At 56.5% G+C, this 25,865-nt stretch overlaps 1 protein-coding gene and 1 pseudogene across 1 annotated transcript; both read left to right on the top strand.

Moving 5' to 3' along the window:
• Nucleotides 1–2,262: 2,262 nt before the first annotated feature.
• Nucleotides 2,263–6,157, top strand: SOX18 (SRY-box transcription factor 18). Its single transcript, XM_069033948.1, has 2 exons — nt 2,263–2,873; nt 4,454–6,157. Exons 1-2 carry the CDS (start codon nt 2,471–2,473, stop codon nt 5,302–5,304), a joined length of 1,254 nt encoding a protein of 417 aa, XP_068890049.1. The 5' UTR covers nt 2,263–2,470; the 3' UTR covers nt 5,305–6,157.
• A 16,672-nt stretch (nt 6,158–22,829) lies between these two features.
• On the top strand, nt 22,830–24,224 carry LOC138121193 (ammonium transporter Rh type B pseudogene; annotated as a pseudogene).
• Nucleotides 24,225–25,865: the final 1,641 nt, after the last annotated feature.

Here is a 25,865-nt window from a genome sequence, read left to right as displayed (position 1 = left end):
GAGGGTCAAAGTGCCCAGCTTTGCTCCATGGTCAGGAGTGCCCAAATTATCCCACTGTAGCAGGGACAGCAGCACCATCCTGATCTCTGTCCCCTGCAACAGGGAGAGCATCCCGAGCCCATGGCCATCCCATGTGGAGGAGGTCCAGGCCTGGAGTGGCTGCACAGAGCAAGTGTGGAGGACACAAGGCTCTGCCTCCTCTGAGGAGGGTTTTCCCCAGCACTTAACCTCATTCCAGGGCTAGGAAAATCAGAGTTGCCCCCGCTCCCACCCTGCTGCAGCTCATACCCACCACATCCCAAATGCCAGCTGGTGGCACCAAGTCCAACACCAGCTCCAGGACAGCTCTGAGCCCACCTGGAGGCCAAGGATTCTGCCAGGGCCATGGAGGAGGCCACAGAGAGGATGTGATCAGGGAAAGCACCACATGCTTGCCTGAAGCCTGGGAGAAGGGGGATGTCCCCACCAGCTGCCCAGACTGACTGCCCCAAAGGCTGCCCACTTCACTCCACAGGCAGCCACAGGCCCTGGCTTGAGGGTCCCCAGTTCTTCCAGCACCCACCTTGCTTCTCCCAGGGCAGGGGCAAAGAGCCAAAGCCTCCAGGGGCTCTGCTCCGGATGGCGGCAGGGACTGCTTCTCCGGCAGAGCAGTGCTCTGGCTCCCTCTGGATGGGGGAGAGAGGAGAGGAGACTCCTTGCAGCTGTGTGGGCTCTCCTGTGGACTGGTGCTGATTTGCACTTTCAAAATTTTAATAAGGAGCTCCAGGAACGTGAAGGAAATCTCGCCCGAAACCTCTGTCGCTCCTGGCTGATGACTGAAGAATAAGTGAGACATGATTTTTTTTAATTTTTTTTTTTTTTAAGAGGCCTTTGTTTTGTTTAGGGTTAACAGCAGATTGGCTTGTCCAAATCACTTCCAGACACACAGAAACCATGGCATGCAATACTGCACGGCTGTGAGAGGCTGGAGCTGGGCTCTTTCGCAACCCAGTGCCCCGAGTCTTCCTAACGCCGAGGTTCACATTTCAGGCTGGGGTCTAGGGCATATCCACAGCCAGAGAGGTCTTGGGGGCAGCTACCCGGAGTTGGGACATCTCTTTCAAGTCAGCCCAGTTGCCCCAGGGATTTTAGGGGGCAGGCACACTGTGCCAGCCAATCTCCTTGATTGCAAATGGATCCCACAGAATTCATAACTCCCAGTGCCAAGGGCAGGAAGGACTTTCAGACCACCTAGCCTGACCCTTGGCACTGCAAATCCCTGCTGGATGGCAGCCAAGCAAGCGGAGCAGTGACCTGGTGGCAGGGGAGGTGCTGCTTTGCTGTGGCAGCTGATGGCAGCGTGCTGTGGGTACCCAGCCATGCCCAAGACGTGCAGTGATGGCACAGCCGTGCCAGCCCCAACATCTCCACAGGCTGGGTTTAGCTACGATCATTGAACCCCCCATTCCTCCACAGTCCCTAGAAAATACAACGTTTTTCATGTAAACGGCACTTAAGCTCAAGGAGCAGTTTCTTTGCCTGACACTGAAATTCCCACAGAAAATTGCTGGGGGGAGAGGGCTCACCCCTGCCTTCACCCCAGGGCTGCTCCCAGCCCCGGATGGGGAACGCTGGCCAAAACACACACACGGAGTCAGTCGTAAGAAAAATAAACGCCGAGCCCTGAACATCCCTGTGCTCCTGCACACAGCCTGGCAGGCGAAGCTGAACGCTTCCCTGCCTCGGCACCGCGGGTGGTGGGGGGCGAGGGCAGGGCACAGGGAGCAGAAAAGGGCCTCGCAAAGAGAAAACAAAAAGACACAAAGAAGACATAAAGAAAGACCAAGAGAAAGAAAGAAAGAAAGAAAGAAAGAAAGAAAGAAAGAAAGAAAGAAAGAAAGAAAGAAAGAAAGAAAGAAAGAAAGAAAGAAAGAAAGAAAGAAAGAAAGAAAGAAAGAAAGAAAAGAAAAAAAAAAAAAAAAAAGAAGTCAGAGAAAAATTTAACAACCCTCCTCCCTGGACAGAAGGGAACGGGGCAGCAGCGTCCACACCGGTCCCAGCTCGGCCCTCCCCGGGTGGCTCTTCCTGCTGGTGCCTGGGGACGCCCCCCTTCCCTCCTCCTCCTCCCCCTCATCTCCTCCTTCTCCTCCTCCTCCTCCCCCTCATCTCCTCCTCTCCCTCTCCTCCTCCTCCTCCTCCCCTCGCCCCGCTGATTGGTCCAGCCCGGCTATATTTTGCCCCTTCCAGCCCAGCATCATCCCAAAAGTTTTTTTTGGGGGGAAAGGGGGGAAAAAAATAAAAAAAAAAGAGAGGAAAAAAAAAAAGAAAAGAAACCAAAACAAACGCAGGCGAGCCCGAGTCCCCCGAAGGCAGGCGAGGGAGGCGAACGGCGGGCGGCTGCTCGGCGGTGCTGGACCCGGTGGGACGCGGCAGGACCCGATTCTCTCTCCGGCACCCGGTCGGGTCTGACACAAAGTGCTGTCCAGCTGGAATGAATATATCTGAGTCTAACTACTGCCGAGAGGAGATATCGCAACCCCGGGGCGACTGTTCATGGGTCACCGCCGCCGTGCCGGCCGTTGAGCCCGGGCTCGCCTTCCCGCGCCCCCCGGGAGCCGCCTCCCCCGCCAGCCGCACGCCCAGCCCCGAGCCCGGCTTCGCCTTCGGCCCCGGCTCCGGCGGCGCGGCCCCCGGCGCGGCCCCCAGCCGCACGCCCAGCCCCGAGCCGGGCTATGGATACAGCCCCCCGGCCGGCCGCCCCGAGGGCAAGGCCGCCGAGGACTCCCGCATCCGCCGGCCCATGAACGCCTTCATGGTCTGGGCGAAGGATGAGCGCAAGCGACTGGCGCAGCAGAACCCCGACCTGCACAACGCCGTGCTCAGCAAGATGCTGGGTGAGCGGGAGTGGAGCGGGAGGAGGGCTGAGGGGCTGGGGATGCGGGAGTATGGAGCTAAGGATGCGGGGATGCTGCGTTCCGGGGCCGGGGACGCGGGGGTGCAGGCTGGGGATGCGGGCTGCGAGAGTACTCGGCTGTGGGATGCACGCTTACAGAGCTAGGGGACATGGGGATGTGGGGATGAGGATTCAGGCTGCAAGAGTACAGGGTTGTGGCATGGGGAGGGTATCGAGCTGAGGAGGCAGGGATGTGGAAGTACAGGACTGGGAATGCAGAGGTACAGGTCTGGGGATGTGGGCTGCAAGAATGCAGGGCTGCAGGATGCAGGGTTACAGAGCTCAGGATGTCGGGGTACAGGGCTGGGGGTGTAGGGATAGGTGGGTTTGGTTCTGATAGTCCAAGACAGGGATACAGGGCTGAAGATGCGAACTGCAGGGGTCCAGGGCAGCGGGATGAAGAAATACAGAGTGAGGGATATACACTGCTGGGATTCAGGGCTGGGAGTGTGGGATGAAGCGGTACAGGGATTTGGGATGCGCGCTGTGAGAGTCCAGGGCTGTGGGATACAGACTGCATGGATACGTGGCAGCGGGATGTAGGATGCAAGGATATGGGGCTCTGCTAGCCCAGCTCCAAGGGTATAGGACTACGGGATGCAGACTGCAAGAGTATGGGGTACAGGACCTGTGATACAAGGATGGGGTGCTGTGGGATACAGAGCTGGGGCATGCAGGGCTATGGGCTGCAAGGTTAAAGAGCAGTGGGACACAAGCTTTAGGGATGTAGGATGAAGGGCTACCAGTTGAGGTTGCAAGGATACAGGGCTGCAGGGATCAAGGGCTGTGGAATGTGGTGTTACAGGATGTGGGAATATGGGGCTGTGGGATGTGAGGATGTGAGGATACAGAGCTGCATGTATGCAAGATGAAGGGAAACAGGGCTGTGGGATGCAGAGATACAGGGCTGAGGGGTACACAGCTGCAGGGATGCAGGATATGGGAATACAGGCTGCAGGATGCGGGATGCACGACTGTAGGATGCGGGATGTGGGAACACGGGAAGCAGGATATGGGTAAATGGAGCTGCAGGATGCGGGACTACGGGAAGCAGGATATGGCCAGACAGAGCAGCAGGATGCAGAGACACAGGGCTGCGGGGTGTGGGGATATGGGATTCAGGATACGGTGCTGTGAGTTTTTGGGATGGGTGATTTGGTCTGCAGAGCTGCGGGCTGTGGATGCAGGATGCAGGGAAGCAGGGACTGTGGACTGTACCAAGGGGCAGTGGGAGGCAGCAGAATCCCCAGCCCTGGCAGAGGGGTTCCCATTCCGTGTACCCCCATTGTCCCACAGCACTGAAGTGCTGGGCACTGCCCGAGCCTTCTGCTGGGACAAGGGAACAGCCTGGCTTGGGAACCCATTCCCCAGCCCTTTCCTGTGCCAGCAGTGAGACCCCGCTCAGGTGCCAAGCCATCTGTGGGAGCCCTTCACCCCTCTGCCTCTCCCTGGGTGTCCCCATGTCCTGGCCAGTGCCAGGTGGCTGAGCCGCTCTCACAGAGCTTCTCTATCCTCTTCCAGGCCAATCGTGGAAAGCGCTGAGCGCCAGCGACAAGCGTCCCTTCGTGGAAGAGGCAGAGCGACTGCGAATCCAGCATCTCCAGGATCACCCCAACTACAAGTACCGCCCAAGGAGAAAGAAGCAAGCCAAGAAAATCAAGAGGATGGAACCCAATATCCTCCTGCATAACCTTTCCCAGCCTTGCAGTGACAACTTCAGCATGAGTCACCATGGCGGCAGCCAGCCGGGCCACCCCCAGCCTCCCCCACTTAACCACTTCAGAGAACTCCACTCCATGGGGTCGGATATTGAAAACTATGGCTTGCCAACTCCTGAGATGTCTCCCTTGGATGTCTTGGAACAGACCGAGCCGGCGTTTTTCCCTCCGCACATGCAGGATGACTGCAACATGATGCCCTTTCGCGGCTACCACCACCATCACCAGATGGAGTTTCCCCAGGAGAAGTGCATGGGGCGGGACGTGGCCGTGCCCTACGCGCAGACCCCCTCACACTTGGCCGACGCCATGAGGACTCCCCATCCCTCCAGCCTTTACTACAACCAGATGTGCTCGGGAACTCAGAACGGGCTTTCCGCCCACCTGGGCCAGCTGTCGCCCCCGCCTGAAGCCCACCACATGGAGAGCGTGGATCACTTGAACCAAACCGAGCTCTGGACAGACGTTGACCGCAACGAGTTTGACCAGTATTTGAACATGAGCAGGACTCGTCCCGAAGCCTCGGGCCTCCCTTACCATGTCTCCCTGTCCAAAGTGACTCCTAGAAGCATCTCCTGCGAGGAGAGCAGTTTGATATCCGCCCTGTCCGATGCCAGCAGTGCTGTTTACTATAGCCCCTGCATCACCGGTTAGGTTGACCCCACCATCCAATGCGCGCACCAGGAGAGCCCCGACTCTCCTCTAAAAACAAAAAGCCATCCTCCTTTAACCACAAGCTCCATCATATTTAGAGTATCTCATTAAATGCATCGCTTTCTTGTTTGTTCTTTTTTGTTTTGATTTTTTTTTTAAATTTTTTTAGAGACAGACCATGCTGAACTCACTGATATACCGTATAACTATATAACACAGATAGACGCCTTTCCCCGCCGTGCTCCCCGCTCCAGCCCTCGGCAGGGCACAGCTCCAGCTCCCGCCAGCTCCAAGGGGCATTTTCAAGCCAATTCCAGTAAATCCTGCCTGAAACAATCACACCAGGATGAGCCAAAGTGACCTGTCCCCAGTATTTAACCCAAGGACAGGCGAACTTCTAGGGGGGAAAAGCTTTTAGAAAGACTTTGCCAGGGCTGTTAAAGAGTCGGCGCCCATTAGGGGTGGGCTTTAGGACAGTTTTTACTGTATTCTCAGCAATATATTTTAATTGGGCAACAAAACTATATTTTTACTAAGCATTTTTATATATAAAATGGTATTTAATGTCTTTTGGGTTTTTTTATTAGACTTTTTAAAAGAAATCAAGGGATATCCATGAGATCTAAAGCATTTATGTAGCAAAGCTGGATTTAAAGATAAAAAAAAGGAAGTGGGGGAAAAAGGAGATATTTTGTGAAAATGGAATGATAATGTAAATATTGAGGAACAACTGACTGGAATTTTGTACAAAAGAAAAATATGACTGCAAACACTTTTATTGTCTAGAACTGTACGGAGAGCAAACTGTTTTATTCTGGTTAATTATTAAAACATCTTCATATAATTGTTCCCATCTTGTGTGCTTGTTGTGTGAACACATATTTTCCGCAAATACATGTTGTCCCAACCATTTCCAGATTTTTGTATCCGTTGATTAATGTTTTGACAACCTGGCAAATGTATTAATTTCCAAGCTGCTGCCCGCCCGCCCTGTCAGCCGCCTCGGGCTCCGCGAGCGCGGCTCTGCTCAGCTCGGCACGGGACGGTGGCTCGGGATGGGATGGGATGGGATGGGATGGGATGGGATGGGAAGGGATGGGAAGGGATTCTGGCGGTAACCCCACAGCACCGCGCTGTGCCGCCTGGAGATGCTCCCAGCAGGAAAAGCAGCTGTTCTCAGATTAAAATATAATAAAACATGTGATATCCTCCTCTGAAATGAGCCTTGGTGTGGTCATTGTTTTGGCAGGCTGGCAGCGCATCGATGCGCGGTCCCCATGGCTCAGCCTGTTTTCCCATGAAACCCCCAAAAAATAGAGCCAGGCTGCTCCGACACCTTCTCCCTCATGGAAGAAAACTCCGTGTACCGGAGCCTTTCCTCCTCCTGGCCTTCACTGGCTGCTTCCCAGCTCCAGCAGTGGCAGGTCTTGCCGAGCCATCACCATGCCCAGCCGGATCCTGCTCAGAGCTGCTGGTGCTTTGCTGGAGCTTCATCCCCCTCCTGTGAATCACTGTATGATTTACAGGGAGTTTTTTTGTTCAATTTGAAATGGAGAAACAACAATCTGTTGCTTAAAACCCGGTGGCATCCGTTCCTTGAGCACTGTGTGATTTAAACCAGGCTGATATCGCCAAAAAAGGCTGTTTAAAAAAAAAAAAAATTTAAAAATTGAATAGAAGAAGAGGATTTTTGTTGTTGTTGGCAAAGAATTGCCTTTTAGGGGAAATGGATATTTAACAAATGACATTAATTTTCAAGCTTCTCCTAAATTAATTTCACATTAGTGTTAACAGGACTCAATCCTGACTCACTTTTTTTTGTTGTTGTTGAATGTGAAGCACTAATAAACGGGACCACTCTGGGGGCTGGCGACGCGTTCCCATGGAACGCCACAAAGGCGCTTCATTGTCTTTCCATATACAGTATGTAAAAAGGGGGAATACATGGAAAAATGACCTCACTACCTACACGGGAGGGCTGGCGGGCGCCCGGCGGGTGCCAGAACCCGCGCTGCAGCAAACAAACACAACACCAAATGAGAAGCATCCTGTGCCGCCGCCGATGACTATGAAAGGAAGCAGCCGGCTATGGGCTCCATCCCGCTCCGCTCCCCGAAGCAGCCTGGGAGGAAGGAGATGAGGGAGGGGGGAAAGAAGAAAGCCCTGAGTTATTTTCCAGCCCCCAGCTTCCAGGTACCTTCCAAGCATGGATGCGGTCACTTCCTGTGGTTCAAAGCAGCGGTGAGCAGGCCGGTCCTTGCCCAGCTGCCCTGCCGTGCTGGGGAGAGCCACTGTCCCTCGCATCGTGGAGCAAATGTTAAGTCACTTCTCTGCAGCAGAAATTCCCTTCTTTCCCCATGGCTCAGGCTGTGCCAGCTCTCCTTGGTTTTTAAACGGAAGGAGGGTCATTTTAGATTAGATACAAGAAGCCTTTAGAAAGAGGGTGGTGAGGCACAGGTTGCCTGGAGAAGCTGCAGATGCTCCATTCCTGGAAGTGTTCAAGGTCAGGTTGGATTGGGCTTGGAGCAACCTGGTCTAGTGGAAAATGTCCCTGCCCATGGCAGGGGGTTAGAACTTGATGACCCTTAAGGTTCTTTCCAACCCAACCCACTCTGTGATTCGTGCCCCAGGACGCTGCTGTGGGGCTCCAGTAAGTACTGAAAGCTGCAACGGATGGTCATTCCCATCCATAACTGCACCAAAGATACACCATGTTGAAGCCCCACCGACTGTGAAAGCCCCACCTCCCTGGCCAGCCCTACCCCAGGTCACAGGGAAACAAAAGAGAAGAGAAAGGAGAGAGGGAAAAAAAAAAACAGAGCAGATACCAGCAGGCAGAAAGACCTGTGCCAGACTCCGAAGGATGCCACCTCCTACCAACACTTGGTGTTCCACACAGCCTTTTTCACCTAAACTCACTGTTTTGACATCAACTTTTTCAAAAAGTGTCCCAAACCAACCTCTTTGTGCTGGTAGAGACCCAGCAGTGGTCTGGGCAGGTGCCTCTCCAGTGTCACTGGTGCAGCATCATGGTTTAGCCATGGCCAGGACAGGATTTGTCCCCCTCCAAATCCAAAGTTTGGTGAGACTGGTAGGCACAGGGGGTGATCCAGCTCCACCAGGAGGGCAGAGGGCTCAGCTGAACCTGGGGGAGGTGCTGGTACTTGGAAAGGGTGTTGGCTCCTTGATGGGCTTTACCCACACCACTTATTTTACATATTTTTTTTATAATTTTATGTCTTGTTTTGTATCTTATATATTAGTTCTACATATATCTGTATTATTGTTATACATTAGATTTTACTTTTATATTTTTGTATATTTAATTTTTTTTAATGTTTTCAATATTTTATATGTTACTTTTATATATTTTTAACATACATTTTATTTTTATCTTTCCCCTGCCCCTGTCCCCATACAGCTACTCTGGGGCCAGGAAACCATCCCCCAGTGTTTTCTTTCACTGCATGCCGGTGGCTCAGGTGTGACGTGGGACTGGAAATGGCTGGAGCTGACATAGTTTGGGGATGATTTCACTGCCGTTATGGCTCAGGCTGGGGCTGTTACTGCACAGCCCCTTCCGATTTTTATGACTTAATCTCTCCAAAGCTCAGGGCCGGATGGTTTTGGGCTGGGGAGGAGGAGCAAAGGGCTTTTAGCAGGTCGTTACAGCAGAAATATGGAGAAGGTACTTGACAGGTAAATGGAAAACCTGACAGCCCATGCTGCTGGATTTCCCAGGATGCAGGGAAAGGGGGAGGCGATGCTAGGTCCTACCTGGGCTTTATGGGCAGGTGGCATCTTCTCTGTGTCCCCTGCGGGGTGTGGGGCAGTGGATTCTACCCATGTGTGCAACTGTGTGTGCATCCCATGTGCAAACCTGTACGTGTGCAAGCATTGGTGTGCATCAGTGTGAGAGGGTGTGTGCACATCCATCCCTGTGTGCACCCACGTGCACATCCATCCCTGTGTGCATTATCCGTGTGTTCACATCCATCCCTGTGTGCACTATCCGTGTGTGCAGGCATTTGTGTGTTCACATCCCTCGGTATCCATATGCCTGGATCTGGGTGGGGGTGTGTGTGCATGTGTGTAGCCACGTGTGCGCATCTCTGCACGTGTGTGCTGCCCCTTTTTGTGCATTGTTTTTGTTGCCCCTTTGTGTGTCTGAGCCTGCATGTGCATCCACATGTTCTTCCATGCATATCCATGCGTTCTTCCATGTGTATCCATGCATGCATCTGTCTGTGGAGATGTCTCTGTACACACATGTAGGTGCATCCATGCGTGTGTGTGCATCCCTGTGTGTATCTCCATGTGTGCATCCATCCATGTGCACATGTGTTCGTCCATGTCCACGTATCCATGTGTGTATCCATGTGCACACCCCTCTGTGTGTGTGTGTGTGTGTGTCCTGCTGGAGGTTCACGGATCAGCTTTATAGACCTTCTGGATTTTTTACAGCGTTACGGAGCACTCGATGACATCACCTACCCAAATATTAAAACCTCATGTGCCAGTCAGCCCAGCCCAGCAGTGCTCAGCTCCAGGCTCACCGTTCCTGAGGCTGAGGCTGCGGCACAGCTGGGGGCAAGCGGGATGCACAGGGTGGCAAGCGGCCGCTCCGGGGCAGCCCCAGCCATCCCAGCCCGGAGCTCACCATCGAGGCAGGAACATTGACACAACAGCCTTGATGGAGTCATCCTGGCTGGGATGAACAGGGAATTAGAGCCTCTTGGTCTGTGTGTTTTGGGTGCTCGGCGTGGGGGCATCTGTGGGAGAAGGAAGATGCTGCCAGTGCCGGTTCCTGGCTGTGGCACCAGGCAGCTGCTCTAGACCAAGTGATGGGATTTATATTTTTCCCCCCTCTTCCAGGAAAAAAAATCATCAAAACCAAACCTGTTTGTGGGAAACAGCTCCAACACATTTCCTGACTCGAGAAAAAGTGCATTGGAAAAAAAAAAAGTTTCCAGTTTTTTTAGACAGAAGGCAAAGGCTTTGGAGAGGTAACAGCACTCTGTGGTGGGAGGTTAACCAAAGGGAAAAGGTTGAAATGCAAAGAAAGGTTTCAAATGTTCCCAGAACGACTTTTCCTGGTCAAGCAGAAGCAAAGTTCCCAAGCCTTCCCCAACTTTCTTCTTTGCAGCTCAGTTTGGGAAAGGAAATGTTTGGAAATCTCAGTGCTCCTTGCAGACAGGAAAGGCCTCGCTTCCTCTGCGCCATGCCCAGAGCTGCCGGGCAGCAGGAACACTCGGGTGAGGCTGAGTGCCCTCCCCAGCTCTGCTCCCAGCAGCAGGAATTCTCTGCAGGCAGAGGAGGGCAGCTGCCTGCAGGGAACAGGAGTTGGGGTATCATAAATGTTACAGGTTTTGCAAAAGAAAAGAAAATAAGCCAGCAAGGAGTCCTTAATGTGCCCCGGGAAATTTGCACAGCCTGAAACTCTTTAGCTTTTTTCTTGCTGCTAAGTTCAGCCTCTACATCCCTCATGGATCTTTGGTTGTGTCCCCTCAGCTTCCAGCATTGCCCCCACCAACCCTCGCATTCCTTCCCCTGCCTTAGGGCCACCACAAGCCCCTGGCCCCCCAGGCCCAGGCCCCACACCAACATCTGCTCACTCAGCACGGTGCTAGGGTCCCTGTGAGGAGGACAGGTCCCTGTGAAGGAGGCAGGTTGGGCTTTCACTGAGTGAGACATGGGGGAGTTTGGGGGCTTCTTCTCCTCACTGGCTCTGAGCTGACTGAGCCCCACAATGTCTGTCAGAACCACTTTGTGCTTCTGCTCTGAGGTGAGTTGGCAATGCTGTGATGTACCCGGAGGCCAAAGGGTCAAGGAAGGGTTGGGATTGTTCTCCAGAGGTCACCTAATCCAATCCAGTCCAACACGACACAACCCAACACAACTGAGAGCACAACCTAACCCAACCCACCCAATCCACCCAACCCTACACAACCGAACACAGCCCAGCACAACCTAACGTAACCCAACCTAACCAAACTCAATCCAATGTAACATATCCCAAGGACCTAATCAGCCTATCCCAACATAACACTCCCAACCAACTCAGCTGACCCTACCTAACCCCACACAACCCAACCAGCCTGACTCAACTTCCTACACAAGTCCTAAAGCAAGTTTCCCCACCGCCTCCTGCGCAGCGGAGCTCAACCCTTCCGGGATGTTACAGTGGTTTTGGTTGAAAGATCTCCCTCCTCCTGTGCTCAGCAGCCCAGGGGGTTGATCCCTTCAGGGAACTGAATCACGTGCCCCCCACCATCATGGGAGTGTCACAGAGCCTCTAAACCTCGTCAGGAGAGTCAGGCCAGGCCGCGCGGGGCCGTTCTGGGAAGCCATCCAGCCATCCGCTGGAGAGAGGAGTCTGCCTAAAAATGCCTCTGCTGGCTCCTCTCCACACTCCGACCGTCCCATATGGAACAAATGTACATTTTCCATCAATTGTTTGTATTTTGCATTTAAAGAAAGAAGGGGGAGGGAAAAAAAGCCAGCAAGCAAGCGGGCTATACATGTACGCGAAGCGTCAGTGACAGCAGATAGGCCCCATCGCGGAGAGGGAGAAACACTGGCCGGCGTTCAAGAGACTCAAACTTATGGTATGAAACAATAAATTTTAAGTGTGTTTTGACATATTTGGTGGTCTCTGCCTCATGCTTAATGAGCATTGGTCCACGTTGTGGGGGAACTACACAGCTCGGGTGGTTGGCAGGCTGTGCTGGGAGGGGGGTCGGTGGCCAGCGAGGCCAGAGGCAGACGTTGAGGTGGTCTTGGCATGTGTGTCCCAAGGGAACAGGGCACAGGGATGTGACACCACACTGACATGCTCAGAGGAGGGGATGCTGCCGGTACTGCAGTGCCTCAGGGGAACCAGCGGCGATGCCAACTTGCAGGAAGAAGCATAAAGAGGTAGAACTGGGTTGAATTTGGTCTGGAGGGGACACAAAACATGGTGGTGATGTCCCAGAGCAGCATCCCTCACCTCCACATAGCTTGGGCAACCTGTGCTCCCATCTCCAGGCTGGGTCCTGGTCAGGCAGCACTGCTCTGCCTGCAGGAAGACCGTGGTCTCCCACATCCCATCACCATGGGGAGAATGCCCAAAGGGATGGGCAAAGCAGCAGGAGAAGGGAGTGAAGCCCGCCCACATCCCCCACCTCTGTGCCAGGCTGCCCGGCTCCCCCCCGTCTGACAGGGTTTGATCAGAAAGATGGACATGAAAGTGGAGCTTGGCTCTGGTTTCTCTCTCATTCAGAACATTCAAAAACTATTAACTGTGGTGGGGGTAAGCAGGCAGCTGGTTTTAATATCGTGCTCTTCCAATTGTGTTGGGGTTTTTTTTCCCTTGCTTTTCGCGAGTACTTTAAGTGACATGGTTACATGTATTTGATTAAAAAGCTGTAATTCAACGAGTGCATTTTCTTGTACTGTACAAAATGGCTTAAAGACACAGGATTTATTTACGGTGGTCTCCCAGTTTTCCAGCTCTGCCAAAAGACAAGATGACAGGGAAATCACAGGAGGGAGGACGGATAGCAGCAGAGGGGGACATGCAATCTCTCCTGGCTTTCCCAGTGCAGGGAACATGACTGGATCATTTCCTCTGCTGTAAGGTCAGCCCACTGCCACCAGCCTGGTCCTTGGGTCCATCCACTGGTCCCAAAGGCACAAGTTCCTTTTGGTGTCCCCAGGACTGGGTCTCAGCTTACAGGACCTGGCAGAGGGGACAGCTAGGAGGGGACAGCTTGGTTTGTCCAAACTGGCCCCCATCTTGCCTGGAGCAAGATGCTGCAAGACACAACTGGAGGCAGGAGGGGGAGATTTTTCCACCCATGCCCATCCCCTGCCTGTGCAGCGATGCTGCCAGCACCCAGAGGCCTGTCCCAATCTGGCAGCTCTATTTCCTAAGGAGGAAAAAGCCTTTATGAGATCCCAGCAAGGAGCCACGACCTGATGCTGCCGAGAACCCTGGATCATCTCCCATTAACCCCAACATCTCCCATGGCACAGCCACAGACTGGAGCCATGCTCACCCACAACTTTTTGGCTTCTCTGCAAGTGATGGATTTCAACCCAAAAAGCAAATGTGGAGAGGAATAAAGAGAGTGGGGCTGCTCTGCACCCCCTCAAGCACCAAAATTACTATGTCCCCCCCCTCTGCTGGCCATGAGGGGCTGTGGTAAGGTCCCTGCACTCCATCACATCCCTGGGCTTCTTGCATTCCTCTGGCCTGGAAAGCAGGCACATACCTGTGCATGTGCATGCAATGCTGACCCCACAAACCCACTCCACCCCACACAGCTTCACCTCTCTCACCTAGATGCATTAAAAAAATTGTAATAAAAATAAACCCAGCGACGCTTGCACCTCACCTGCCTCAAAGGCCATAATGTGCAGCCCTGGGGACATGGACACCGACCTCAGCATCACTTGGGACCACCCTGGGAAATCCCAGCCTCCCCCAACCCTGCCTGGGAGGCCAGAGCCTGCCTGGCTGCTGGCCATGCCGAGCCGAGCCGTGTCTCTTCCTCAGCTCGCTCCTGCCCAGGGATCACCTGCAGTTCAGTTGATTTATGAACGGAGAATTTTTCGAGCTCTGTTTCCTTTTCATTGTTGTTTCAGTTGCTGCGCTTGCTTCCGCCTGCCTTTGAATAACTCCTGCCACGCTGCGAGCGGTGAGAAAGACACCAAGTAAACACTCACACTCGGCCCAGGCCTGGGGGCAGGAGCCCCGAAAACAGGGGGACACAGAGCTGCCCACTGGCTGGTCCTACCTGTGGCAGGAGATTGCTGGGCTCCGAGTGAGCAGAGCCCCGAAGTGGACCCCTCTTTTCTCACAGCTGCAGTTTGGGATGGGGGAGCCACCTCCGAACCCCCTGCTCCGAGACACAGCTCCTGGGAGGTGGCAGTCCCGTGGGGATGCTGCTCTCCCGCACTGTGGCTGGGGAGGAGAGGGTTGTGGTGGGTGGTTTGGCTGGAGGGACCCTAAAATGCGACTTGTGGCGAGGCGATTCATTGCCCCATAGAGGGCAGGGTCCCCCCACCCAGGGCTGTGCTCCACCCGGCTTAATTCCTGTCCTCATGTTCAGCTGGAGCAGGGGCTCCCACTGCGGCACAGAGACGATGCTCTCTAGGGAGCTTGGGTTGATTTACAGCAAAGCCCTTGAAGGAAAAAAAAAAAAAAAGAAATCATGAAAGGAAAGGAAAGAAACCCCATCCGCAATCTCAGCTCAGCCCAGGACCCACGTCCCCGCTGCTGCCACCTGCTATCCGCCTTCCCCCTCCCTCCCAGCCCCATCCCGGGCCACCGAGGAACCCCCATCCCGGGCGATGGGCAGCTGCCCGTCCCGACCTGCGCCCATTGTCCTGCCCTTCCTCCCCGCGCCCCTCAGCCCCCCGCCGCCGCCCCGGGGCCGGGGGGAAAACAGGAAGCGCTCCCCAGCACGCTGCTGCGGAAATGAGACAAGCGGGCTGGAGCGGCGGCGAGGACGGCGGGAGGAAGCGGACGGGATATTTGGAACTGACGGCGAATTCTTGGGCTTATCTCTGCGCCGCAGAGGCCCAGGAGTCCTTACAAAACAGCGCCCAGCTGGAGCGAGGCCCGCGGCTGGGGACGCGTCCTCGTCCCCTGCGCCACCCCTGGTACCCGGCTCGGCGGCGGGATGCCGGCGGCAGGGAGAGGACACACATCCAGTGTGGTGGGTGGCACCTGCGTCCCATCAGTGGTCACAGAAGGGACCTGACGCCTTGCTGCAGGGTGGGGATGGGCGGCCCGCAGGCTGAGCGGTGCCCAGGTTGCACGTCCCATCCTTCAGCGGGAATTTGAGGATGAGGGATCCCAGCATCCCTAAAGCCTGTCCAAAACCCCCACTGTTTTATGAGCCCCTAGGCACGAGTTCCCCCTTTCCCATGGGAAACCGTTCCCTGTCCTGCCCACAGTCTGTACTGGGACACTTTCAGCGCATCACCTTCCCTTCCACACCCGCAAGCACCAGCGGCAGAGCTGGGATGTGGGTGCTGGTCCCCTGCATGCCCTGCCTTCCCCGCCCACGAAGGGTTACAGCCAGCCTGGATTGCTCCGATCTCGCCCTTCCATCTGCTGCTGGCCTTTTTGGTGGGTTTGAATTATTTTTCATAACAATGCTGTGATACTTTATATTCGGCACACCCCTGCTGGGGAATAGAAAGCGGGTCCAGGCTGGGAGCACCCGACCCAAAGGCAAAGGTCTCTGCAGTGCTTCCTGAAAGCTGGAAGCTGCCCGCTGCGGGCATGGGAGAGGGGCCGGGGCATCACCCAGGGCTCCCCAGTTGGGCTTTGCTGGGGTCAGTTTGCTAATTGGTGGTGAAAATTGGGCAGGAGCCCTGCAGCGGCCAGGGGAAGGCAGCAGGAGCACCCCAGGATCAGCGCTGGGAGCGGCTCGAGGTGGGTATCACCTTGCTGGAGTGTCCCTGAGCTGGTGGGGACCCCCGGCCGAGGGCATCCAGCACGGTGGCTGCGAGGAGGCACCGGAGAGCGCTGGCGGTGGGCGATGCCTGCGGACGGGACCAGGCGAGGAGGGCTGCCGCGGCCAGTGGAGCCAAATTTGGTGGCTGGGGGGGGCCAGGGTGTGACCCTGGCAGAGGCTGAGACTCCTCCTCTGCGGGGAGGAGGACAAAGGATGGAAGCGGCTGCCCCGTTGCAACACATCCCCGGCGAGCACAATGGAAATGCCATCCTCCGTCTTGTGAAACAGGAACCTCATATGATCTCGCTGAAGGCTTGGGGACACTCTTGTAGGTCTGAGCGTGACGCTCCCCGGGCTCCTTTCTCTACCCGCAGGGGGACAGGGAGAGTGGGGAGTCCCCCGGAGCATCCCTGCCCTGGTGAGGACCGAACTGCCACCACTGTCCGCTGTGGCACGCTGGACCCGCTGGCAGAAGGAAGGTGATGCCCTGCCACCCACCCTGCGGCCAAAACACTCCCAGGTTCCCCTCCAGCCCCACCAAAACACCGTCCTGTGGTTCCCCCACAGCCCTGCTGAGCACCCCCCTCCCACCCTCCTCGAGGACTCCTAAATAAACTCCGTTCTCCCTTTATGTTCTTGACCCCAGATTTAATTAGACCCCCGTTTCCTGCCTATATGAAAAATCACTTCCCCGAGCAGGTGGCTGCGATACCGCGGGGGCTGTTGTTGTTTTCTTTGGGGTGGGGGGAAGGTGGTAAATGGGGGGAAGAGTTTGTTGTTTATTTTTATATTTACAAAGCGCAGCTTTTTCCTGGTGCCGGGCATCGGAAGAGTGGCAGGATGTGACCTTCATCCATCTCCTCCTCGCTCACACAATGCGGCCTCGAGCGCCGCGGGCCGCCGCCGGCTTTGTCCCCCCGCGGCCGACGGGCACCTCCCGCGCCGCCCCGCCGGCACCTGGCGCCCGCCGGCACCCGGCACCGCTGCCCCCCAGCTGGGCCCCGCCGCTCACACTGGGAGAAAAAGGAAAATAGAAAAAGAAAAAAAAAAATTAGAAAAAAAAAATAATAGCAAGGTTGCCGGTTTCCTCTCTGGAAAACAAGCTGGAGCTGAGCGGGACAGCAGCGTGGGAAGGAGTGAGAGAGGGGTCCCGTTGAGTCCCTTGGGAGCCTCCCATTCTTGGGGAGTGGCCTGGGCACGCTGCCTCCTTCTTCACTCCGTGTGTGGGGCAAAGCAGCCTTTTTCAACCAGGCCTGGGGCAAGTGAGCCCTGTTCTCCCGCGCATGGCACAAAACACACCTTTGGCCCCATCCCGATGCAGTCCTGGCATAATCCGGGGCAGCGGGCAAGGAGGGGATGCAGAAAACTTCTGATTCCCTCACCCTGATGTCGTGGGGAGCATCCAGCAGGCAAGAGCCCACCCAAATCCCAGCAGAGACTCACAGAACAGGTGCTGCTCTCTGTGCTCATCCCGCGGAGCATCCCGATCCTTGCAGGGGGCTGCAGCTGTTTGCTGGCTCCAGCTGCCGGGGTCGCTGTGGTGGGCTGCTCAGCACAGCCAGCCTAGGTGTGGAGCTGGCAGTGTCCAGCTGGGGGGGATGGATGAGAGCATGATGGAATGAGCTCTCCTTGTTTTCCTTCTTCCCAAGAAGCTCTACGATTCCATGGCCTCTTGGTCTGGAGAGGGACGCACTCTGACCCGAGACCCATCCATCTGTGCAGATCAGCCTCTGTGGTGATGAAGCTGCAGGGACAAACATCCGATGTGACCCTCCCAAACCAGTGCTGGAACCCACCAGCAGTACTTGCTGGTGGCATCACTGCCCCAACAGAGAGGATTTGCTGTGGGATTTTACAGGGACAAAGGGTGTGTCACCCCAGAGCAACTTCCCTAAAGAGTCCCTCAGTGTGGCTGAGCTCCACTCAGAGCTGCCCAAGACCCCAGGCCTGCACTGTTCAGGGGGCTTGAACAGGGGCTGGCACAGCCAGTGTGACCCCCCAGTACCCTCCAGCACTGCAGTGGCAAAGTCAAACCCTTCCAGCTGGCATGGGGCTGGCATGTCCCAAGCCCCCGGTCACAGCCCGGATCCTGGAGCAGGGGTGGTGCCAGAGCAAGGCACAGCACAGCATGGCACAGCATGGAATTGTGTGGCACAGCACGGTATGGCACGACACAGCACAGTATGGAGTGGTGTGGCATGGCACAGCATGGCACAGCATGGCCCAGCATGGCACAGCATGGCACATCACCAGGGCTACCCTTGCTCTCACAGAAACACCACCCAGAGATACCAGCACCTCAGGGCCACTTCAGTCTCACCCCGGCCAAGCATCCAACAGCAGAGCAGGGCATTAATTAATTTATCTTTAATTCCCCAGCATCACCCATCCCACAAGCTGCTCAGTCCCCATCCTGCTCAGGACCCCAGGCAGGAGCAGGTGCAGCCCCAACGGGGTACAGCACCCACCAGCCCAGTGCAGACCACCCCAGAACCCACGGGACCCCCCACCCCTGCCCAGGGACCCCTCGCAGCTCTGCTGGGAAGTGGGTGCCCACCTGGGCCCAGGGCTGGGTGCGCTCACGGCAGCGCTGGCCAGCACAGTTCGTTATCCTTACATTTGGCATCAGCCACTTCCATTGGGCTCCATAGGGGAGGGAGAGAGAAAAGGAAAACTCAGCTCAGGGCGATTTAATAAGTTCAGCGTTACGAGCTGGGGAAAAGCTGTGGAACACACAAGTGGTAACGCAGGCTTAATCTTTCCTTTAGTCTTGGGAATTATGTTTTCATTAATCCTAATTTTTCCAGATGTTTCACTCCTTATACCATGCTCTTCAAAGCCTCTGTGGCTGCAAATTCTAATGAAGCCATGAGAACATTTTAAAGAGAAAGATTCAAAGCTTAAATTGCTTCCTTTTTTTTTTTTTTCTTTTTCTTGGGTTTTTCTTTTTTTTTTTTTTTTTTCCCCCCCTCCCTCTTTTCCCCCCGGTTGGGCTGTCGGGGAGTTCATGCGTGTGCGGTCCCAGCGCCTCCACATGTTGTGTTACACAATGTGCTAACAAGATGGAGAAGGCCACTCGGACCGCGTGATGCCGGGGTGACGTCTGTTCGGCTTTGTGTCCCCCCCACCCGGCAGGACCCGGCTGCGAGGGGCTGGGGAGGAGGGGGCTGGCCCCCTGCCCGCCGCCTGACAGCCGGCACCGGGGCTGGCGGGGTCACAGCTGGTCCGGAGCTCTGCAAACATTCCCGGTGATCACTCCCGGCTCATTAAGGCAGCAGGAGGGCGGTTGTGCAGGACCTACGGAGGGGATGGAACTGAGTCAGAGCTGTGCAGGTAGCCCGGCTTTCTGGCAGGGTCTTTAGGGAAGGGGGAATTTTGGGGTGCTCCAGGCTGGAGGGAGCAGCCGGTTGAAGAGTGATGCCAAGGTTGAGGGTGTTGTCAGCAGTCTCTTCCCATCACACGGTGCTGCCCTGCAGGGATGAATCTGGAGCTCCTGCTCCCTCCCGCCCAGCAGTGGGTCCCCAGCACCCACCTGGGTGCCAGAGCATCACCACTGGCTGATGGGAGCACCCAACTACTCGATTGGCACAGCAGCATTCCCAAACCTTGCTCTCCGTCAGGTTTCTCTCTCCATCCATCCATCCCCAGCCCGGCACGGCCGCAGAATCCAGCCGCCAGCGCCCGGTATCCCCTCCTCGCCGGGAGCCCTCGTCTGACGCAGGAGGTCAGGCAAGATGATCGTAACAATCCTCCCGGTCTCCAGCACTCAGGATTCAGATCCATGTACTTATATGGCCTGCAGAACGCGGTGGGAGCATGACCAACGTCTGGAAATCCAGATATGACTAGATCCCTTCATTAGTAATTTCTTGTACATGACTTTCTAGACCATGGGGATTTGTTAAATTTGCAGGAGTGTTTCTCACAGTGCCATGGACTGGCTGCTGCCAGCATATATTGGCTCGGATCTGTCAGATCCTGTTGCCTTATATGACCCTCGGTTAATTCAGCTTTTCTTTGTATCCAGCCCTCAGCGGGGAACTCCTCCAGCAGTCCCAGCGTGGATCCTGCTAAAATGGTTCCCCAGTCCTCCTGCCATAAAACAACTGCCCTCCCCCAGTGAAGGGGGGATGTGGGGGGTGGAATTCAATGCTCCCCTCCCTCCCCGCTGCCCAGGCCCTTGCCAGATGCTTCCTCCATCCCTTCTCCTTTGGTGCCAAGAGAAAACTCGGTGTGCCTGGAAAATGTTACTGGAGGGATTGGCCCTTCTCCCCACAGGGACCGTGGCATCCCAGTGGTGCACCCTGCACTGTAGGGTTAATCATTCGCTGCCTTCAGGGGTGCTCAAGGGCTGGGGGGGACTTTCACCTTTCCAGCAACCTCTTGGAATTTCAACCTTCTTTTATGGGCACCATAAAGGTTATTTTTTAATCTGCATTCCAGCGGAGTTTCCCCCCTCTCAGCTGTGGGGTCTTCAGCCTGGGGAGCACTTGGGCATCACTGCTTTTTGTGCCTCATCTGGTTTGGGAAGTGGAAAAGCTCACAGGATGGACTTTTCCCAAGGGAAGGGGGTGGTGGTACCCAACAGCTCATCAAAGGAATGTGGTGTTGGTTGGCCCTGTGGATGTGGCAGTGCTGAGGGTGCTGCTGGTAGGGATGTGAGGGGCTGTGGGTCACAGGGAATCCCAGAAGCCCAGAGAAACATCCCAAATCCCCAAGTGCTGCCAGAGCAATATTTCCAGGTGGAAAAAGATCATGTGTCCAAGGACATCCTGCTGAGCCTGCAACTCCCTCTTGCCCACTGACCGAGCCCTGCCACCCCCTCAAACACCCCATCCCCAAGCACCAAGTCCGGCAGCCCAGCCCTGCACAGGAGCTTGCCCGTGCATCCCCCCAGCATCGCCTGACCCTGCAGAGTCCAGCAAGGGACCCCAGCCTCCTGGTGCCCCACACTTCTGCCCTTTGCCAGAGATGATGGCCACATCCAGGAGGGCATTTACATCCCAAATCTCCCCACGTGCTGCTTGTCCTCTCCAGCAGATCTGGCAGTGTTGGGATGCTCCAGAAGGATGCATCCCTCCGGCATCTTCCTCCTCCTCCTTGCAGGAGGCACTGTGCCATAACCTTGAAATCTTCCAAGCACTCTGTTTCTTAAAAGACCTGTTTCATAGCTTTTCTCTTCAGCATTTGATATAACCACACCTTTAAAAGACCCCAGACCAAAGTGGGAAGAGGCAGGCTGAGATGCTGTGGGGAGCAGAAGAGGAGCAAGCGGGCAGCACCCACCTCTGGCCACACCGAGAGGAGCCCAAATGCTGCTGATCCAGAGCCAAAATGCTTCCTCAGCTCTGTAAGAGCAGCCCAGCTCCTCCATCCCAGGAGCACAACCTGCTCCAAGCATCTCTGCTTGTATCTCACCCACAGTCAACCAAAGAAGTTTCACTGCACCAGGCTGGCTCCATGAAAATCCCCTTGATGGGCTGGCATGGTGTGCGAAGAGTCACAGATGAGGAGTTGAGGGCTGAAATCCCCTTGTTTGCCTTTTTTATACCAGCAAGGGGTGGGGGAGGCTTTGCCTGGGTCCCTTTGTCCCTCATGTCACTGCCTGGTGGAGCTGGGAGCCAGCAGCAGCCACGGGAGGCAGGTCAGGCTATGCCCCTGTGTGGGCAGAGGCAGGAGCAATAGGGGCATCCTGCCTCTTCACCCCATCCCATCCCATCCCATCCCATCCCATCCCATCCCATCCCATCCCATCCCATCCCATCCCATCCCATCCCATCCCCAGCCACCCCAGGGATACCAGAGAGAGCTGAATGGCACCGTGAAGACCCCAGCCGCACATTTCCTTGGGTGAGGGATCCCCATAGGAGCATCCATTGCCATTAGCATCACCAGCCATGCAGCAGGGACATGTTAGGGGCAGACAAAGCATCCGGACTCCCATCCCAAAACCCCCACTGCTCCCACCACCCCTCTGTTGCCGTTGGCCATGGCTTGGGTGCAACACAACCCCTCCTCACCCGTCAAAGGCACTGCCTTCAAAGCACCACCTCCTCCTCTCTGTTGCCCCCATTTCCAGCATCTTTGGGTTGAAAAATGGCCGGGGAGGGTTTGGCAGAGGAGCCTCGCGCAGATTATTCAACAATTGTTTCCCATTTTGCGCCCTCGCCTGCCTCATCCTCCAGTAACAATGACGAAGAGCGGCGCGGAGCCAGCGCCCGCGGCAGGGGTGTTGAGATCAGGGACAGCACAAAAATATCTCCTCTCTGGAACAAATATTTACCAACCCTTCTGCCTTTTGTTCTTGTGGTTCTCATATATTTTTTTTTAATTTTTTTTTTCCAGACATTCACTGGCAAAATGTCACACTAAGCAGCAACCCAGAAACTTCGGGGTAGCTGCTTGGCTGCTCTGGGCTTTGTTTTTCTCGCGCGCTAATTGTTAATGAATTTCCAGCCTTTTAAGCCAATGCAAACCTGTGAGAAAAGGATCTTTTCAACCCTGACTTTGGAGCTTTATAGTGCTTCTCAAAATCGAAGTGGTGGATGAGGAAAACGTGCATCATCCCACAGAATGGGGTGGTGGCAGTGCCAGAGCCAACCTGGAGAGGGATGTGGAAGAGCCAGACCGGGAGCTGGGGTTGTCTGAGCTGCCAGCATCATTTCAGGGTTGCAGCAGGGAGGTCCCTGTTCCTGGATGGGGATAAGTTAAATGGGGGTGAGTGCCATGGTACTGCCATCCCTGGCCAGCTTCTCATCAAACTCCTTCTCCCTTGTCTGCCCCACCTCAGGTTTTTCTTGTTTCCCTTCAAAATCATAATGCCCCTCATGTCCACTTTTATAGTGGCCAAACAAGAACATGTGGCTTTATGGGTGTTGTGTTTAAAGAAGGGAGGGGCAAACCCCTCCTCTTCTGGCACATAAACTTAGATCTTTGGTTAAAAGTTAACCATGGCCATAAAACCCCCGATGTAGGAGCAAGCAGAGCTCACCCCAGAAGTGCTGCTGGGCTGTCATCTTACACCAGTGCCCTGCTGACCACTGACCACCATCCCCTCCTGCCCACTCCAGGATGGCCTTGCCACCCTCCACCCATCCCCGTCGCCTCCTGCCCCTCTTCCTGGGGCTTTTCCAGGGTGCCTTGCTCCTCTTCTTTGCCCTCTTTGTCGCCTATGATGAGGCTTCAGCGCAGGAGGAGGATACCAACTTGGTGGCCAACCAGGTCTACAGCATCTTCCCCTTCTTCCAGGATATCCAGGTGATGCTGGTGGTGGGGCTGGGACTCCTGCTGACCTTCCTGCCCCGCTATGGGTTCAGTGCCCTCACCCACAACTTCCTCCTGCTCAACTTCTCCATGCAGTGGGCACTGGTGCTGCAGGGCCTGCTCCACCACTTCCACCATGGCCAGATCCACCTGGACCTCCACAAACTCCTCATCTCTGAGTTCACTGCTGTGACAGTGCTCATCTCCGTGGGGGCCATCCTGGGGAGGGCCAGCCCCTGCCAGCTGCTCGTCATGGCCACCTGTGAAATCCCCGTCTACCTCGCCACCGAGTGGGTCATTGTCACCTGTCTGGGTGTCCAGGATGTGGGTGGCACCATCACGATCCACGTCTTCTCCTGCTATTTTGGCCTCGGTGTCTCCAAGGCTCTGTTCAGGGCAAAGCAGCAGCCACTGCACCCCAAGGAGACCCCAACATCCCGCTCTGACCTCATGTCCCTGGTGGGGACACTCATCCTCTGGGTTTTCTGGCCCAGCTTCGTGGCTGTCCTCTGCCAACCGGGCAATGCCCAGCACCGCGCCATCCTGAACACCCTCCTGGCCATGAGTGCCAGCGCCATAACCACTGTTGTGGCTTCCAGCCTGCTGGAGAGGGACGGCAGGCTCAGCCCCGGCCACCTGCAGAACGGCAGCCTGGCCGGCGGGGTGGCCATCGGCGTGGTGGCCGACATGTCCATGCCACCAGTGGCTGCTCTTGCCCTCGGCAGCCTCTCGGCCGTGGTGTGTGTCCTCGGCTTCAGGTTCCTCACCCCGCTCCTGGGGAGGAAGCTCACATTCCACGACCAGTGCGGCATCCACAACCTCCACGGCTTGCCCGGCATCCTCGGCGCCGCAGCCAGCGTCGTGGCCGTCCTGGTGGCGTCCAAGGACACCTCCGGGTCCCACTCCTTCCAGCTGTCCCCCGTTGGGGGCAATGCCAGCGATGTGGTGGAGGGACAGTGGGGAGGTCGCGGGGGGGGTGGGCAGGCGCTGTGCCAGGCAGCGGGGCTGGCGGTGGCCATCGGTGCCTCGCTGCTCGCCGGGCTGCTCACCGGTGCCGCCCTCCGGCTGCCCTGCCTGGCCCGGCCGCCCGAGCGGCTCTGCTTCGATGACTCGCTGTATTTTAAGATCCAGGATCAGGCTGAGAGCCCGGGGCCAGACAGCAGCGCTGAGGAAGGAGCCCTGGCTCTGAAGGAGCAGGTTTAGGCAGTGGCGTGCATGCAGCTGCAGGGAGGGCCAGGCAATGTCACCGGCAGGATCAGCAGGCAGGAGATGTTACCTGCACTCACTCCTGCGCCAGGCCTGGCTCTGGCTGTCGAGGATGCTGGCGAAGCTGGGTCAGCACCACAGCACTGGTCCCCTCTCCGTCCTCCCACCCTGCAGCTGCAAACCTCCTCATGTACCCCAGTGTCTCCCAGCATCCGTTCATTCCCGGCAGCAGAGAAACAACCTCAGGATGTCTCTCCCGGGATGGTTAACAGCCCCCGACGAACACAGATGGCTGCTCTGCAGGGCACCGGCTCCAGCTGCTTCGCGAGCAGCGAGCAGCATCATCCTCAGTGCCCACCCCGACCCTCAGCTCCAGATTCCCCTGCCCACAACGGGCAACACCTGGAGGGGGCTGCCAGCTCAGGCCACAGCTACAGGAAAGGAACTCAGCATCCACTGCTTGGAGCGTGGAACTGCAGCATCAGGGAGATGGCCTCAAGCAAAGGACTTTACAGGGACTTGATAACCTGAGCTGGGCAGTTCACCCTTCAGGGGAGTTTGTAAAGGGAAGCCCCAGCTCTTTTTACCACTAGTGCAGCAATGAGGATGAAGCCCAAGCACGGCGAGGAGCCTCGGAGAGAGCCAGGATGCAGGAGGCACTCGCAGCCCGCAGCACCCTCATCCCACCCCGAAGCTGGGGCTGGGAAAGCTGCGCCAGCATCCCAGGAAGAGCAGTGGCCCCATCCCATCCCACCACGGGCAGCGAGCCGCTTCCACCCTGCGGAGGACAAAGCCTGCGGTCCATGGCTGGCATGCGGCAAGCTGGGAGCGCGGGGCCGCATCCTGCCCGGAGAGCGAGGGCTGTGATTCACATCCCCCCTGCCATGAATCACCGCTGCCCCTGCGCCCCCTCGGATCCCGCTGCTGCCGAGACAATGCGGGCGATGCTCGCGGGCTCCCGAGGGGGGTCGAGGACACCGAGCCCCCCAGCGCTGGCTGCAGGAGTGGGGGGCTGTCGGCGCGGTTGGGGGTCCCCAACCCTGAGCGGGTGGGAGAGGGGCTGGATCCCTTCCACCCGGTGCAGCCCCAGGCGGAGCCAACACCAAGAGGGAGAGAGGCTGGGGAATTCGCCCTCCAATAATCACAAACAGGCTTGGAGGCCCGGGCGTGTTTGGTTAATTGTTAGAATAAAATATTGCCGAGCTCTGACAAAGAAATCCTGCCCCGCAGCCCGGCGCGGCCGAACAATGGGCCCCGGCGCAGGATGCTGCGGGCCGAGCAGTGGGGCCAGGGGGCCATGGGGGCGGGAGGCAGCTTGGTTCCCCCTTCCCCAGCCGAGCCCCAGAAGCCCCCCAGCTTCTTGGCAGGTCGGTGTGGATGTGCCCCGTGACAGTGTGGAGCCATCGGAGCGGCGGGGCCCCTCACCACGGCTGGGTGAGGGCACCCGCCGGAGCCGGCACCCGCCCGGGGAGCCGCGGTAACACCGGGGCCGGGTCGGCAGCACCCAGCCCCCGTGAGAGCCGGCGCTCCCGCCGAGCCCGTCATCCCAGGCTCGGTGTCGAGGCCTGCTGGCTCCAATGCCAGCCCCGGCACGGGGAGGACGGGGCACGGGGACAGCGGCACCAGGGGCTGCAGCCA

The sequence above is a fragment of the Aphelocoma coerulescens genome, chromosome 20 (assembly GCF_041296385.1).
Source record: "Aphelocoma coerulescens isolate FSJ_1873_10779 chromosome 20, UR_Acoe_1.0, whole genome shotgun sequence".
NCBI lineage: Eukaryota > Metazoa > Chordata > Aves > Passeriformes > Corvidae > Aphelocoma > Aphelocoma coerulescens.
This window is presented reverse-complemented; position numbering and strand designations above follow the sequence as displayed.

Coding starts and splice junctions, on each gene's coding strand:
- SOX18 (XM_069033948.1), top strand. CDS start 2,471: ATGAATATATCTGAGTCTAACTACTGCCGAGAGGAGATATCGCAACCC. Junction 2,874..4,453: donor CGTGCTCAGCAAGATGCTGG/GTGAGCGGGAGT, acceptor ATCCTCTTCCAG/GCCAATCGTGGAAAGCGCTG.